Source organism: Argiope bruennichi, chromosome 6, assembly GCF_947563725.1.
Source record: "Argiope bruennichi chromosome 6, qqArgBrue1.1, whole genome shotgun sequence".
NCBI lineage: Eukaryota > Metazoa > Arthropoda > Arachnida > Araneae > Araneidae > Argiope > Argiope bruennichi.
This window is the reverse complement of record NC_079156.1, coordinates 120,651,412-120,670,186: the sequence shown is the minus strand read 5'-3', so window position 1 is coordinate 120,670,186 and position 18,775 is coordinate 120,651,412. Positions and strand designations below refer to the sequence as shown.

At 32.0% G+C, this 18,775-nt stretch overlaps 1 protein-coding gene across 2 annotated transcripts in view; it reads right to left on the bottom strand.

Moving 5' to 3' along the window:
- Window positions 1-1,954: 1,954 nt before the first annotated feature.
- The window catches only part of LOC129972115 (ornithine decarboxylase-like), a 38,766-nt gene continuing 21,945 nt past the window's right edge, over window positions 1,955-18,775 (bottom strand). Inside the window, exons 6-11 of one of the 2 annotated variants that reach the window (XM_056086107.1) lie at window positions 18,504-18,638; window positions 14,482-14,647; window positions 12,449-12,608; window positions 9,705-9,805; window positions 6,099-6,319; window positions 1,955-2,184 (exon numbers count right to left, since the gene is read on the bottom strand). In XM_056086107.1, the coding sequence (XP_055942082.1) occupies window positions 2,103-2,184; window positions 6,099-6,319; window positions 9,705-9,805; window positions 12,449-12,608; window positions 14,482-14,647; window positions 18,504-18,638 (865 nt within the window). In that variant the 3' untranslated portion in view covers window positions 1,955-2,102. The remainder of the gene's footprint in view (window positions 2,185-6,098; window positions 6,320-9,704; window positions 9,806-12,448; window positions 12,609-14,481; window positions 14,648-18,503; window positions 18,639-18,775) is intronic. The other variant, XM_056086106.1, reaches the window with a different exon arrangement.

Here is an 18,775-nt window from a genome sequence, read left to right as displayed (position 1 = left end):
CTATTAGCGAAAAGGGAATTATCATTAGGTCTTTCAATCAAAAATTCGGAAGTTCTTCAAATAGGCGGAATCAATGAAAAGTTGCGAGAAATTCATGAATAGTATCTGGTGATTCATCTGAACGCCAACAGATGGCGCAATGAAAAATCCAGAACTGTGAACTCTTGTTTTTGTTCAGGGACTGGCTTTCTTAGGGGATGCTTGGAGGAAACGGATGCCAAGTAAACGCGCTCGAAAATGTGTAGTTTGAATAGTTTGAATCTGTATACAAAAAATATATTCACTGTAATAAATATCGAGACGTGGATGAGGTGAGTCATTCCTTTATTTATTACCATAATCCTTAATTAAATCAACAGTATCATTTTCCAGTGTCCCACAAGTTACAAAAAATGATGGAACACATTTTTTTCTCTTATTGGAATAACTATGTAAAATTCTAAACAACTCTTAATAGTTTAAACAATCAATTGTTAACTAATCATGTTAAAACATCATTATTTTTTTAGAAGCTATCATAACACCGCCAAGACGCAAATTTCGGCGCCTTTTAGCTCATTCAGTACAAGATTACTTTAAAAAATGAACAAGCACGCTTTTTAAACCAAAGTCATTCTAACCGAGCAATCAGGTTTCAGATCAGGACACAGCTGCGTCCATCAATTTCTGCACATTATTAATACAGTCATTGAAGATTTCAACTTCAAATTCTAATTGGTGGTGTTTGCCTTGACATGCAGAAGTCTTTTGATTAGATGTGGGAAGATTGTCTCGTCTTTAAAATAATAAGTTACAACCACTAACTCACTGAAATCATTAAAAGTTTTTCTGAAAAGATAGTCTCAAAAGCAAACTCAAGTAAACACTCTACGAAAGCAGAAGAGTTAGAGTTGGCATACTACAAAGGGATATTCGAAGTTGTCTATTTTTATAATACATTTATTTCTTATTTTACCCCCAAAAATGATTGTAATGAACTGTATTTTTTAGAAACATCGTAAATTTCTTTATCTGAAAGATAACTTTTTATCTTTAAAAACATGGCGCATCTTCTGGCTACTCGCAAAAAACATCACCAAAAATCATGCAACTCTTTTTAGAAAAGACCAATCAATCAAGTATTCAAGGCCGCTTTTCAATGATAATTTAATTATATTAACGAACCGTTTTTTTAAAGCCACACTAGGGCTATTTTGGGAAGGACTCCGTAATTTTGAACAACAGTCAGGTGACAAGGACGACACCTTAGCTGACACCCCTTTCCAAACTTCCATACCGCACCAGTGGGAGGATGCTTGGCCCCGACGGATATAGCGTGCACCCATTTACACGACGGTTCCTCGGTGGAATCGGGTATCGAATCTGAAACCTTTCGATTCCGAACTCAAGATCTTACCACCAGGCCACCGTGGCCAGTTCTCTTGGATAAGAAACTCAATCTAAATAAGCATGTCAAATTCGTAATAGAGAAGTTAGGGGGGACGTAAAACTCTTCATTTGAAGAGATTACCTCTGATTAGAAGCTGCCCTCTCTCATAAAATATCAAAGCTCCTCTTTATAAACAAGTTTTCGAAAGAAATACTTACATAAACAATCCAGATCAAATTTTTGATTTCTGAAATTTCAGCATATTTGTATCTTTCCAAAATTCTCGCGACTTATAACTATTAACACTGATATCAGAATTTTTGAAATTAAAAATTATTCCTGTTGTTCCATTGATTTTAAAAGATTTTGCATCCAATGATCTTACGATTTATACCTGTTTTAGACAATATTATGCAATTTTATATAAGTTTCCTAAAAATAAAACTATATTTGTTTATGGTATAGAATGCTTTCGCATAGGTATTCTTTAGTGAATCCTATGAGTGTCGAATAAGGAATTTTTGTTTTTTCTGAAAAATAAATAGACACTCAAGCACATCACAGTGTTTTTTTTTTTTTATTGAGCAAAACATTATAATAAAGGTCTTCGAAAGTTATATAAATATTTTAAAACATAAGATGCGCATTTTAAAACACAAATTCTTGTCTACATGTCAGTGTTACATAAATGTGATGTTTTTTCCCATTTTGTTTCTTTCTTTCTTTTTTTTTTTCATTCTTTTGCAACAAGCGAACATGTTTTGCTTAAAAAGTCCGATACTTCTTCAACATTGCTTATCCATTCCAAGTTGAAGCTGAAAAAAATTATGAAACAATTAAAATTACATTTATTGTAAAAAGTTTTAATTTTAAAAATATAAAAAGTGAGAATTATATTGGTATTACAAATAATGCAAATTTCTAATTGTCACAAGATCATACAAAATTTAGATAGGACTATCTGATATGCATGGCATTATTTGAAATTAAAATATTTTCATATGTAATATTTTTGAAATGGAATCTACTCTTATACAAAGAAATGTTATCAAACATGAAATCCTTTTATCGTCTGAAATCGTTTTAAATTAAAACTGGACAAGAAAAGGGAAGAAAACGATTTTAAAAACCGTTGAGATCTAATTTTCGCTGCAAGCTAACAATATTTATTTTAGAAACACTTTAAATTTCAATACAATATTTAACTCTATTTTCAGATGCAATATTACTCATTTATTATTATTTACAAGATGTAGGTAAAAATTGCAAAGATTTTAATCAGTAATTTTTAAATCTACATATATAAACTTTAAAATTATTTTAAAATCAATGAAAATGTTGTCAGTAACATTTTAAAAGATTAAAACAGAAATATGAAGAATTAAATGCAGAGTAATCAAAGTCACGCCATTGCCTATCAAAAAAGTTTATTCCCCTATTTCAGAATTTTAATTATCTATTCAATGACCAAATAAATTTGAAAAATTAATAAAAAGTATTGGAAAAGTAAGCGAAAATGAAATTGAAAATGTAAAATATAGAATCTAGCATTTTTGACTAAAAGTATTTCTTGTAGGATAATTTGCCTCGAAATTACTACGAAAAACCTGTAAAAGTAATTTAATTTCTAATGAATAATTTTCGTATTTTAAAAACTTAGCATTCTTGCTCTAGTTTTAAATAATAAATGTGTGGTGGTTGAATTAGACCAAGTGTTTTAGGAAGAGTTGATGGAATATATATGTAAATACTCAATCATTTATATTTCATCAGCTGAATGTTAGTTCAAAAAGCTTATAATAGATGGCACTACAATCAACATTTGACGCGGCGTTAACTCCATCGTATGCAATGAATGGCGCTTTTAACTCGCGCAATCGAATTACAAGATTCAGGATATTTCTATAAGTAATTAACATAAATTAACAATTATTTAAATAGATATATGTAACTTTGTTGTTCCTAATCGTTCTTTCTCTCTTCAGTGTAGTTTACAACGATAAAAATAGTCCCAAATATGATGAGAGAGTTTAATAAATTCATTTGTCAAAAATAATATCGAATCGATATTTTTGATGTGCATAGATTATTTCTGAATGAAATTGTTAGCATTCTGCAAGGCACATAGTCACTAAGAAAAATGGATCAACACCATGTAACAACGAAATTATATCAAGTGTAGAATTTCTCATCAGCTATTTCTTTCTGGCTCTTGTCTCTTGTCGTCAGCTGTGAATAATTAATAAAAAAAGAATGTTTTTTCCTCGATTGTTTCGTACATTTACAGAATATGATGCGTTTTTTGCTTAGCTTAGCTGTAGGAAAAAAAAACAGCCTTTGTATTTTTTTTTATTTGAATTAATTAGTTTAAAATTCTGCATCATATATATCTAACTTCATTTAGATAATCAAGCTTACAAGATTTTTAAGTCATGTGTTCGTAGACACTCGAATAAACATGCCTTAAAGTACACATCATATTGATGAATTTGATTCAAAACTCATTCTAAATTTCATCCACACAGCTCATTTTGTTTTTGAATTATTGTGCTGATGCACAATTATAATTCTAATAAACGGATTTTTGGAATCAAGAAAGTTCAAAATGTAACGAATCACCAATATCTGAATCGTATTTTTCTTCAAAAATATTTTTTCTTGCACATTTTGCTTAGTTTTATTTTTGTGAAATCAAACTAAGTTATTCTAAAATTCTGCCAATATCTATTAATTTCTTCATACCTCGTATTATTTTTTTTTTAGAAAAAAGTTTGTTTGCTGTTCTGATATTCGATTTCCGGCAACAGTTTGGTAGCTATTATTAATATAGAAGTATATCGCGATTTTTGAAAAGGGAAAAAAGCATTTCATTGATTTTTTCCTACTTTCTTGTACAGGATGGTTATAATTAAATTTCTCTATAAACAGCATTATACAACACAAACGGATGAAAGCATTGCAACTAAATTTGGTAAATAGACTATACATGAGATTCGTCACAAAATTTCGAAAAAAAAAAAAAGGTTCCAAAATGTTCACCAGAGGGCGCTTTTTCCAGAAAAACGTTAAATTGAACACAATAAAGGATCAAAACGGAATACCGAAACAATATTAACAATCCATAACAAGAATTATGAGTAATAAAATGTAGAACTGGGAAAAACTCTCAGTTATACGAAAAAATGTCGAGATTTGCAATGCTTGCGAGGAAGAGGAAGCTTTATGCACAACATGTTGGGGTAAGAAACGTTTGAGTCGTTGTCATGTTTTATGTCGATGTTTTCGGCTCTAATGATGACGGTATCTTGTGGTGACGTTGAATGACTTAAAGAGCATAACACTTCATATGCGAAGCATCACAAATGACATGTTACGATCTGCTGTTGAACACACTGTCCATCGACGTGAAACTTTGTAGGTGAGTGAGGGTGGCCACATGGAGCATCTTTCCCTACATCATCTTGGACACGATTAACAACTGCTCTTCTTGTGCAATTTCGTCCTAATCTGTTCTTGTTCCTACAATCTGAAACTTTTTTTCCCCTTTTCAAAAAGCATACTGTTTTTTTTCCATACCTTTAATATGGTTCGATGGCGAGGTGATTAGAACTTAGTCAATAAATGATAATATTGTTTCTGTATTCTGTTTTGATCATTTATTGTGTTGCAATTAATATTTTTTCCGGAAAAGGAGTCCTTTGGTGTATATTTTGGAACTTTTTTTTTTTTTTTTTGAAATTCTGTCAGCACATCACGTGTTTCGACTATATACCAAATTTCGTTGCAATCCGTTGACCCGTTTGCGTTGTAATATGTTGTTTATAGGGGAAGTTTAATTACAACCACCCTGTATACATAATATAAAGTATTGTAATCACCAAAGGATTCAAACTTGAGATTTTGACGAATCTGCACGTTTTAGCCCTCCTTGAATTCGAAAACATACATTTTTAGAAAATATCCGTCCGTCTGACTGTGATAAAGGCATCTTAAAATCTCTTTGAGCTAAAGAAGTGAAATTTGGTATATGATCTTTATACCAAATTAGTAAATTTTTATCCAATTTTGAGGAAACTCCGTTCAGAGGAAGTCTGTCTGTTTGTCTGTCTGAATATAAGTTAATACGATAACTACAAAATGAAGAGCGCAAGATAGACAAAATTCGGTACATAGATTTAAGATCCATAGTGCAGACACATATAAAATTTTGAGCCAAATTAAACAAGGGATTGACTATCTGTCGGTCTGTACTTTCAGAAACACGTAAACGCGATAGTTCAAAACGCAATGACTAAAATATATCAAATTTAGCATGGCATGACTATATTGTGACTACAAGTGTAGTTTTGTGTCAAATTCTTGTTTCAATCTTTTGAGAAATACTCGTCTAAAACACGGATTAGATTTTCGGATACTATTAACCACACATCAGGGATTAATCGCCAAAGAACACGCCAATGGTCACAGTAAAAATGCTAAATTCACGCCAAAGATTAATAATTCATAACTATTGAACGCCAATGCCATGCAAGGCGTTTTTTGGTATAACTCCTTTATTAGAGAGACGCGAGAAAACATTAGGAATATCACTCCCGCTGGTTTTTATAAGTGAATCAGAGAAAAAAAAGGAAAACTTCTAAGTTTGAAAAATATACTCTATTATATCGCTGACAATTCAAATCTTAAAAGAAAAATTAATTGAATAAAGGTTAGCACAATGTTACAGTACCGTGAATTATTTACGAAAACGTATCTTGTGGCTGGAAATGGTACTCCACAAAATGCACTGCACAGAACTTGGTTGTATGCTCCCATATTCTCCCATAAAATGAATTCCCCTTCTTCAAGATCTGGAAGTTGTTGTTCCTTCGCCAACAGGTCTTCGGCGCAACAGGTTTGCCCCCACACATTGCTGTTATAGGTTGGTCTTCGCTGCAATTCCTCGTCACTCTAAAAAGATAGGATTCGTGTTTTTAAAACATAGTGTTAATTAACGTGTTTTTAAAACTTTTTGTTGTTTATACGTATACTTTTCCATGATAAAGACAAAAAAGGTTTGGTTAGATGCAGGGTCTGATAGGGGACCGGGGGGGGGGAGAACAAAATTATCTTGTTAGACTTTGAAAATGTACCAAATACCGTGATGGGAGCATGAACTTCACTCCAAAGATATATTGTCCATCATCTATTTTCGTCTGGCTGATATTAAATTTCTGAGATACATCATATAGCGCGTCTGGTATAATCCAGATTGATTCCAAAGATAAAGTTTGAAGCAAAAAAAAGACAATACAAGATAACCAAAGAAGTCCTTTAGGTTTTCTAGAAATGAGACACTCTAGATCGTCTGACGAAAATACTTTTTATTGATTACGCAAATTTTGTGACGACGTCCCCCATCTATTGACCATGCATGAACTTCTTGTGTACAGCCAACCACACCGCCACTATTAAACGAAGCAGTATCGACAGTATATACAAGTATGGACTTCTTCTTGTGTATAGCCGACCACCCGCCACCACTGAACGAGGCAGTATCGACAGGATTTGTTGAAACATGCATGGATTAAAGGAGAAATTAATCAATCTGGATAATATCAGACCACTATATGATGCATCTCAAAAATATATAATTAGCTGGAAGAAAATAGATGAAGGACAAGATATATTTGGGATCAAGTTTAAAGAGGACACCGACCGACCGATTATTACGTAGAAAGAAAGAATATTCATAATGGAACAGAAGATTGCCAATTTCAAGATCACCAGAAGAACTAGCTTAGTTTTCTTGCTTACAATGCAAATCAAGTTATACGTGATTTACAAATAAAGAATTGAATACATTTTGATTCTTTTAATACTATTGATACTTATGTCCTTAATCAGCTAAATAAAATAGCACTGATAGAATAGGATCATGTGGAAAACATTGGCTTTCATTTCTCTGAAAGTTTACGTTTAGAGAAATTTTTTTTATCGATTAATAAGTCGATAAAGTTTTTTCCTCGATATCGAGTACAGTAATGCTTTGAATTATGTGAATTTTATTTTTCCTCCCTGCTTCGAATATTTTGTAGCTCTCGCTTTCGAATCTGGAACAAGTTACAAATGTGATCTCTGAAATAAAAGAAAATCTCTAAGATATACATGCAAATTGTTTATGTAGTATGAGAGAATATTAACTTTGCCAGTCAGTTAAGTTTAGGAATTAAGGAGACCCTGGATTGTTATTGCAATAATTTGACTGTCAGATTTTAGAGAAATTCATAATCAAACTTTTAAGACAGAAAAAGACATGCTACTACAAAACCCACCATAAAAGCAAATTACAGTGGAAAGCTTGTTAGACACTCTTGCACAATTAAATTTTAAAAAGAAAAAACTACAATCAAAATGCAGTTAACTGTCAGTTCCGATTTGCTCTACTTAACCAAAATGAAATTGGGTGTTCCTACCTTAAGATTCTTTGTTTTATAAAATGCGTATTAAATTTGAACAATCTTAGTTACCAAAGTATCATAGTTTACGATTAATGTTCAGTTCCGTATATATAATTATTAATGAATTTAAAAAATGATAAATAAAGATTTAAGAAACTCAGGAACGTAGAGAAACTGTATCCTCACGCGCATGACGTATAAATTTATCTCTATTTTGGAAAAGAATAGAAAGAGGAATAATGCAAAGAATATGTATTCTACAGGTGGCCTGAAGAGACCCGAATCTTAACATTTCTTACTTAAAAATGGGAATAACTCCGTTCTTGCTTCTCTTATAATATCACAGCTTTAAGAAGATATATTGCTTCAATATAAATTGAAACTTTGAATTTATAAAAATTTTAAAAACTGTAATAAACTGAATTCACGTAATTGTACCACAAACTATTTTTATAGTGAGTGTATTGGGATTTTCTAATGCACTGCCCGGTTTAAAATATAATATTTTTAATCTACACAAACACAGCTATACTACAAAATTTACAAACACACATAGACAGTTAGGTAAAAAAAATAGTATGGTGGAGGGATTCCACCATTTCCAGCCGAAAGCATTCGGAGTTAGCGCAAGGGTTGCACATAGGGAAAAAAAGTCGACCTCAGGATGCAGGTCTCCCGTTCAACTGCCTGTCCCTGCTAAACGCCACAAGGGAGCGCTTTCTGCTCAAAGGGAAAAAGAGGTGCAACACTTTCGAAATAACTGAAAAGCTGTTTTGGGACGGATTTCGGTGTTTTCAAACATGGAAAGCCAATGAAGACTAATTCAATGCCGCATTCTGCAAGCTACTACGCCACTTCAGTGTACGAATTGTTTAGCTTATGCTAATAGATATAACCTACACTAGGTCTAAATAAAAGGCGAATTTTACACGGAAGCTGATCTCGAGCCAATGATCATCCAAACACAAAGCCGATATCTCATCGCCAGCATATCGCGATCTTTGAAAAGGGAGAAAAGCATTCCAAGGTTTCTTACTTTCTCGTATACCTAATATAGAGAAAATATATAAATTTTCAAAACATTTGAACTCGAGATTTTGACGAATTTTTACGTTTTTGATCTCCCCGAGCTCGAAAAATACACATTTGGAAAATGTCCGTCTGTCTGTCGGTGACAAAGATAACTCAAAAACACTTTGAGCTAGAAGATAGAACGCTAGAACACTGGCCGGTTGTTCGAATATAAGTTAACATAATAATTACTAAACGGAGAAAGCTAGATCGATAAAATTAAGTACATAGAATAGAATATCTATTACATCTATCACATTTTAAACCAAATTCAACTAGGAATTGACCGTCTGTTGGTCTGTACTTTTAGAATCACGTGACCCGATGACTCAAAGACGCAATGACTTAAATATATCAAATTTGGTATGGGATTTTTATGATTACAATTGTAATTTGATGCAGTTTTGTGTCATAATTACTTCAATCGGTTGAAGAAAACACGGCTAAAAAAGAAATTCGATTTTTGGATATTGCTAATGGTATGTCATGGATAGATCGCTCAATAATTCGCCAAGAATGACGTGATAGATTATGTAAACGTGCTAATTTCAATCCAGAAGTGAATATTTCATGATTATTGTACACTAATACTATGTACGGCATTCTCTGGCAAGACAATTTTATTAGAGAGTACGCGAGAAAATTTTGTGGAGACAACTTCCGCTACTTTTTCTAAAATCTTCATCTTTACAGAAGTTATTGAATTCAATTTATCATTAATCAGGAGGTTAATATTATTTACAATATCTTAGGAGAATAATAAGGGAGTAGGTAATAAGGGAATGGTAGATGTAAAACTATAAGAGAAAACAGATTGACCTTACCAGAAAGGGTTTCATCGCACAGCCATACAACTCCACGCCTCTGTAAAACGAACCGTAGATGCTGTCATTTACGTAATAAAACCGCCGGACGGGATTCATTCCTGAAATGTGTGCAAACACTTTACATGATTTCAACATATAACTTATTTTCTAAACAAATAATCTAAACGGGAAAGATATGATCTTGAAAATATTCTAATCTGAAGAATATTCATATCAAAATGATTTAGCAAAATCTGCGGGAAATTTCTACTTGTTCCACTACTTAATTGCACAAGTTGATCTCAAAGTCATGGTCCAAATTTTAAAGGTTGGTGCAGGACACGGTAACATTCTTTCACTGTATAGGAATGATGGGCGAAAGTGATGCGATGACGCTCAAATACAGAAAACAGAGATCAAAAGAAAGAGAAATGGCTTGGGCATGAAAGAGCATGGAGTGGCTGACAAGTCCCTTTTTTACCCCGATCTATCCCATCTCAATTTCTTTTTATAGGGGCATTGAAGTCTTGTCTATGCAACTCCATTTCCAACTGGAGGCACCTCAGATTTGAGGTTGTGAAACTACCGGCATGGTGGTTGGTTCTGGACATAGATGGATATAGAAAGGGTGAGGACTGGCTACCTCCTATCGATGACGGGAAGGGTTATACCATATCCGATGATGACCCTTAGGACTCAACCTTAGTTCAGATTAGTCAGACTAATCCTTGTGCCTTAGTGGCAGGTCAGAGTGAACAGATTATGGTTATGCGTTTCTGTCTGATTCAAATGAGAATTTTTCTCGAATATCTGTAATTAGTGCACGTGTGCATGAAATGCTTGACGATTTTGAACATGTGTGCAGATTGCTTCATAAACAATCTCAAGCATTTATCACTGCTGGTGGATTCAATTTTGAACGATTATTGTAAATGTTGCAATTGTCAACGGCGCTGTCAATAAACATTTTGGCATCTTTTTTGCCTGCTGATGGTATGTACTTTCCCTTTTGTTTTCATAATTGGTTTGTGAGTTATTATAGGGTTATTTTATGTTATTGTATTTTTGCTTATTAGTGGTCGTATTCTTTTAATTCATTGTTTTGTTTCTCTTCGGTAAAAATGGTGTATCTCTTAGGCCTAATTTTAGGGGATTTTCCGGTCACGAGGAGTCAATACTGTTAGACATTTTAGTCTGGATTCCTCACAGAAAAATCCCTTTTTTTGAATCCCTGCCTGAGGGTGACCCTTGAAAAAGTCTTCAGGCCGGATTCTTATTTTATTTTGTTTAATTTTGGTTTTTTAAAAATTTTTTCCTATTAACTTGGTTTTTATTACTATATATATATATATATATATATAGTAATAAAAACCAAGTTAATAGGAAAAAAAAATTTATATATATATATATATATATATATAAAAAATAGGAAATTTTTTTTTATTTTATATATATATATATATATAACCAAATTAGTAAAAACACCAAGTTTATATTAGCAAAAAGAATAAATATAGAATCAAAAAGGAATAAATTAAGAATCCGGTTTGAAGACTTTCTCAAGGGTCACTCTCAGGCAGGGATTCAAAAAAAAGGGATTTTTTCTGTGAGGAATGCAGACTAAAATGTCCAACAGTATCGACTCCTCGTGACCCGAAAATCCCCTGAAATTAGGCCTAAGAGATAAACCGTTTTTCACATAAACAAAACAATAAATTACAATCTCGAATTTAAGCGAAAATTATAATAACATAATATAAACTATAAAAGAACTTTCACAACCAATTATAGAAACAAAAAGAAAAGCACATACCAGTAGCAGGTAAAATTTCTACAAAAAAGGTTTTCATCACGTTTTCCGCATCCTTACTGCATAAAAACGCTTCGTCATTCAAAATAATGTGTGAATGCCTGCCTGAAGGTGAATCTTGAAAAAGTCTTCAGGCCGGATTCTTAGTTTCTTCCCTTTTTATTCCATATTTATTCTTTTTACTAATATAAACTTGGTATTTTTTTTTAATTTCGTTTTATTCTCTCACGGGAGACAGGTATGATTTATTTACAAGAAGGAGCAGCGCAAAACAAAAGCAGAAGTAAAGAAGAAGGGACGAAACAAATGATCACTAGTCTTATATAACATGGGATTTCCGGCGCCGCGCCAATTCACTACAAGTTTTGACCTTTGATACCTTGGCAAGGTCACCGAAGGGATCACTTTCATTTGATACGTAAATTGATTGCGCAGTAATTTTTACACAGCTCCATCCGTGGAATGAGATCAAGAAATAAGAGAATATTTTATTATGGGCTAAATTAAGATAAAGTTTTGGAAATTAATTTGGTTATATTAAGAGTTTAAAATATCATTGCAATTCCCCCCCCCCACACACATCGCAAGATGTGGAAGTGCATCGGGCCCCTATGACACATAATCATATCTTACAGTGGTGTCTGAGTAAGTTTAATTTAAAAGTATATTGAAAGTGATACCTTAGTTTCCCTTACCTTCACATGATAGTATGTTTCGGGGAGATCATATTCTCCTTTTCTCTGTAAATTACTATCAGTTTTGTCTTAATATTTTGATTTGAATCAGTAATAAATAAAATATATCAGAAATTACATAATCATATCACAGCTTTTCTAATAGTCATAAAAATATATTATAATCACTTCATCATCAAGCTCACTGATATAATTTTCTCATTAGTGTAAGGGAATATAAATGCAGTGCTGTTTAACTTAAAAAAAAATTCTTTTACCATTCATTGTTTTGCAATGGCTATTTCTTTCCTTTTTACCGCAGATGGCTGTAGTTAAAGTCACAGCTGAACAGACGAAGTATGTCCCGGGCTCAGCGATGATTTCAATATCAGGATCTGGAAAATTTTCTTTCAAAGCTGACCGAATAACCGAACTGATCTGAAAAAAAATAAGCATATACAGGCCACAGATACATTCAAAATAAAAAAGATCTTTAAATAACAATAACTATATTAAATATAATTAAAAAAATAAACGAAATTTTCTGAAATTATCTTCTATAGACTTTTCAAGAAAACACTATGATTAACAATTTTTTTTTTTTTTTTTTTTTTTTAGTTTTAATTTTTCAGATGTAGTTGTAAAATCGTGCCAGTGTAAGGAACTGTGAAAAATATTTTTTAAAATACCAATACTTGTATAAATTTAGATTAATAAATAAATAAATTTTATCCAATTAATTAATAAATTCCTAAATGCATAAACACTTGCTACGTAAACTGTATCAATACTCAAAGCGTCTGTGATGTACTGAAGTTAAGAACTTCCGGTCTAAGAACTCGGTGTCCCATCCCTGAAATCGGTAAGTTTCTAGACATTTCAATTTTTAATTAAAATGAAATAGCTAAATATATGTAACTGTATTTAAAAATACTTGATTAGCAGTTTCGATGTCATAACCTTCTATCTAATCAAATGACATCTTCTCTAGTATCTTTCATTTATAATAGAGCAGGAGTCATCAAAGTAAATTGTAGAAGTGAATCATAGATATGATGCAACTAGTATCAGAAGAAGACAACGCGTTAAAAATGTATCTTTCTTTAAATTAAAAATGCAATAAAAATTGAATTGTCAAATATTAAATTATTCCAATTAATTTCAAAAATATTGAATTGCTAGGTCTAAAAATATGCGTCATTATGTAGTATTAAGTTAGATAATTAAACAATTATTATTTGATCTATATGCAACTTTTATTTAAATTATCTTAAATAGCTGAGCAGTTTCACTTTTTCATATGTCTTTCTTTTCTAGTTGTTATAGGTTTTGCGCTTTAAAGAATAAATATTCTTACTATTGGAAATAAGAACTTAGCAACTCCTTCATAGTTAGAATATGGACAATTCATATTTTTGGGGGGGTGGGGTGAAGGATTTGCTAAATTTGATACTACAACGAAAAAGTTCGAGATTTTTTGAAAAGAGCTATTACAAAAAGGGTAATTCAGTAAAATTATTTATTTAACAAAAAAAATTAGAATAATTTCTGCTAAAATTTTTGAATTTATTTCTAAAACGCTGTATCCTTGTTATTGTGGCATATCCTCCAGCTATCTGACGAAGTCACACGAGGTCCATTAGACCGTTGACTCGGATAAATTCGAGTATCGGGGGGGGGGGTATATGTCTTCTCTTGCTGTATCCTTAATGATCATTAGTGATTGTACTTGTTTTTAGAGTCTTTCACTGGAGGATTTTACAGCTGCACGACGTATTCAATAAAAAATTTTCATTTAAAAAACATTTAATGCTAATTGCACTGTTTATTTTGAAATTTTATTTTGCATTCAAAGTGTCGTATATTGTTTATTAAAATTATTTACCAAATTAAGTTCTTATTTTTAAATGAATAATTTTGAAATTATAATTATGATTGCTTTATCTTTTAAAATTACTTATTTTTTATTTATTAATAACGCATTTATATAAGCTGATAAATATTGAAAATTAATCCTTATTATAAATTTTAATTTGAAAAATTATTGTTTCCTTTACTTGCATTCATTTTTAGAAAAAAAGATTTTCTTCATTTCAAATTTTTTTAAAAATAGGATTTTTACTGCGGTTAAATCAGCTTCAAATGAAACGAATTCCACTGCATTTATGATAAAATTTTACAGAGATTAAACATTCGAATCTTTTTCTTTAATTTCGCAGAAGATTTTATGTCAAAATATATAATCCAAAAATGCATATTTTGGAATTTACACCCAATTTTTTAGTTGGGAAAAATCAGATGATTATCTTACCTCATGGAAAAGTCCTTCGCTATTTTTGTCGCCTAAAAATCCACCCCCTATGTCCAGCATCGTGAAATGAAAGCCAAGTTGTTTGGCGGTATTGAACACTTCTCGAGAGGCTCGAATCGTAGCTGCATATGAGTTTGGGTTTTTACACAAACCTCCCACGTGGAAACTACGGATAAAAAAAAGAAACGCGTTGTTGATCATTGACAATGAGGTTCACTATGTAACACTCCCAACAAATGAAATCAATGAATTAAATACAGATTAGATCTTGTTTATTTAGCCAGTTGGATTTATTTGTATGTATATATATATATTTGTATGTATGTATATCGATAGTCCATGATCGATGCACTCATTGATTGGACATACTATTTGTTGATCCTAAAACTTAGATCTTTTATCCTTTCACTACATGGGTGCACGTTAAACGTCCTCCCGGTGGTGTGGCGTGGTGTGGAGAGGGAGGGCTACCAGCTCAGGTGTCGTCCTCGTCATCTGACCGCGGTTCAAAATGACGAGGTCCGTCCCAAAATAGCCCTAGTGTTGCTTTAAAAATGGGACGTTAATATAACTAAAGCTAAAAGTAAACTAAACTAAACCTTTCAGTACATGATCTCTCTGTTTAATGTGCTTCTACTCAACGCGTGTTCTTCACAACATATTGTTGGCTTATTTCACACATATGTAAAAAGTATCAATTTACAAAAAGTATCAATGATGTCTACAGGGTGTCCCAAAAAAAGATTGAAACGTGGTTTAATTCTTTACTTGTTAGAGATAAGTTTACGATATGAATTCCAAAATAGTTCAAATTAAATTACAGAACAAAACTACGTTAATGAATTTTTTTGCCGTTAATTTTCAAAAAGTTAGATTTTCTAAAAATTTTTTATACGGCTGCTCTAGACAAGTTTGGTCAACTAGAAAGTTTTTTTCCCCATCCAACTAGTTCCTCAGAAAAAAAAAATTGCATTTCTGTATTTTTAAAACTAAATAAATTACGATAATGAAAAAAAAAAAAAAGACTTATGCCATTTTTTACCTTATGTAAAACGCTGTATCTTCTGTGAAAATAGGCCATGTACAAATGATGATGAAATATTTTAGATAAAAAATGTGATAAGGTGTATCAGGAAAACTCGAAATACAATTAAATAAAGCTTTAATAGCCAGAGACAAACAGAGGTCAGCCTATGCCTTCACTTTATGCTGTCTCGAAATTGGAGCATATAATAAGAAATCATTCATACAAATAGACAGACATTTTATGTTGTTGTTAATGGCACTTGCAATGGACAAGCTCGCTGACGAAGTCAGCGATTTTAAGCCAAGGAAGCGTCTCTTGTTTTAGTAGCGCCAACTAGTGCCAAGAGTACGTCTTAGCTACTCACGCATCACATTCGCTAGCACAACTCCTTTTTACAGGGGGGCTCATGCACATATCTCACAGATAGAACAGCTGAAGAACAACCATGCTTGAACCGGGACTCGAACGCAGGAAGCCCCGATCACGGGAAAGACGCGCTACCCCTATGCCAGGACGCCGGCCAGACACTTTATGAAATTGTTTAACAATGTCATCACTAGATACGAGATAACTCGTCTTCCAGGAATATTTGCTATATGCGAAGGATGAGATAACTTCTACTCAAGGTTTTTCTATATCATTGCAGCGCATCATATTCTATATCATTGTATATATATATATATATATATATATATATATATATATATATATATATATATATATATATATATATATATATATATATATATAAAAGCTCAGAGGGTGGGACAAAGTGGGACGCGATGAAAGTGTTAAGAAAGATCTTGTGATACAAGAAAATCGATTGCATTTCACTATGCAGCTAAAAAAAATATTTTAATATAAATATTTGGAACCTCTAAATTATACTTAAATGAAAGAAAATAAATAATCTGTGAATTAATTTGTAAGAATGCCGTTTCAAAAAATTATGATAATTGACAATAAATTATTTGCATTAATTTATTTTATATTTTAATTTTCACAAATAAAAATGGCAGTCTGAACATAAAAAAAACACTTTAAGAATATGTGACGGTGCCGTGAATATGCCCTAAATTGGCAAAAAGGATTTTAATGTAAATATTATAACACATTTATATCTTCATAATATATAACAAATTGTATTTCTCTTTTGGTAAATGATCCCTATGCAGCGCGTTAAGTTTTCAAAATAATATTATGGGAACCCATAACTTATCTTTCTTTTGAGAACCAAATGTGTTCAGCATTGTTACGAATCTGTAATGTTTCTACCCAGTACAGTTAGTTCCATCATAGGAAAGACAATTTTACGATCATGTCTACTGGTTACTGATCGGATGCCTGATCAATGACTCCTGAGCTTGGCGAGAAACTTGGCGACCATTTGGTGAATTGACAACGAATTTGCAAACAAAAGGGATGATACTAGAATTTTTAGGAATTTTGGCGATAGGACCAATAGGAATAATGGCGAATTATGCTTGATTGCTTGAGAACCTTCTATGTCCTGCTCCGGAAGTTATAAAAGGCCGACAGTCCAAGCGTTGAGGGAGTCGTATAGCGAGTCACCGAGGAATTAGTTGGGTGAGTCCAGAGAAACGCTAGCGTCGAGTGGCATTCAAATGACTGGTGGATTGAGAATTCAGCCGTGCGCCGAGTTTTGGAGACAAGTATTAAAGTAGCATTGAGTCGTGTGTTGAGTAATCAGTCGTATAGTAGTGAGTCGGCAGATGGATACAGCTAAAGGGAGGAGACAGTGGAGAATTGCAGGCGTTTGCGGAGACCGTGATGAATAGCAACGTAGATTCCCTCCTCCTCCTGAATTTTGACCAGCCTTTTTGTGTGCTGTGGCTGTTGTTTACTATAACACATGTTTTTATAACTATAATACATGTTTTTTATGTATTTTACATTTTATAACTATAATACATGTTTTGTTACTATAATACATGTAGTTTCTGTTTGTTCTTTGCTGCTGTGTATTGCTTGTGTAAGTCTCAGTATAGTGATTTGTCCTTGTATATTCGCGTCCCCATTTTAATAAACGTCGTTATTTGTCATTGAAGCCTACTATCTGTGTCACCATACACCCACTACAGAATTTACTACTACAAATACACTACTACTAATTTGTAAACTATTCATGCATTTTTCGAGCGTAATTCATTTTTAAAATTTTACATTTTGGAATTTTTAAAATTTTAAATTTGGAATTCTTATTATATAGTTGACATTATATGGACAGCTATACAGAAAGAACCTAATGTTTTTGATATCTTCTTTTTTCATTTATTTGAAAATACACGTTAATTAACCTTAGATACTGTTATCAAATAATATGTGTCTTAAATACAATTTAGATGCTTCAGGCGCGTTTTCCGTCAGATCTTACAGTATCAGTGGAAAATCAAGATGCTTTAGTGATTCAGGAGTATCTAAATTTGCAAAAATGCTATCAAAAAGAAAAACAATAAAAAAATCACACTAAAATATTTCAAAATAATATTTGGTATACAATAAAAGAAGTGAAATAGGAAAAGGTAATAATTTTTTAAATAACCTAAATAAAAATAACGGAAAAAGTTTGTTTGTGAAATAGCTCTTAGTTCCATTTTCAGCTGCTCTCACTTCTATTAAAATGTCTTTAATTTATTCTTATTTCGTAGACATAAAATAAAGACAGTTTTTGGAAAATAAATGAACATGCTATCATATAAAGTGTTAAAAATATTTGCGATGGTTTGTCAAAAAAGAGTTTTAAATGTAAGAGGATACCTTAAAAATATTAAACTTATGATAATCAAAGTTCGTCGATGAAATTTCATAGCTCATTACAGGTCATTGACTTTATTCATTTATAAATCATTTGACGATAATCCAATGAAAATGACATATAAAAGACGTTTATTGTATTTTTTATGGTTCTTGGTTTTTAATTTTTCTTATCCTATTAAATGAAATTTCCGAGTGAATATACTTAGAAGAGCTTTACCTTACTCCTATGACATTCAAATCGAGAGTTTTTGCGAAACTTAGTATTTCTTCGGCTTCTTCAACTTCACAACCAAATTTGTCCCTGAGGTCGTAGGAACACTCCACGTCTTCAGCAACTATTCGCAACACTAATCTGAAATATAAGGGCCAAAAATAGTAACACGGGCAATAAATCTAAACTATAACAATCCTTATAGGAATACTTATTGATAAAATGCAAAAAATAATTGGTATTGTCGCAAATTCCAAATTAATAATATATACCAGTAT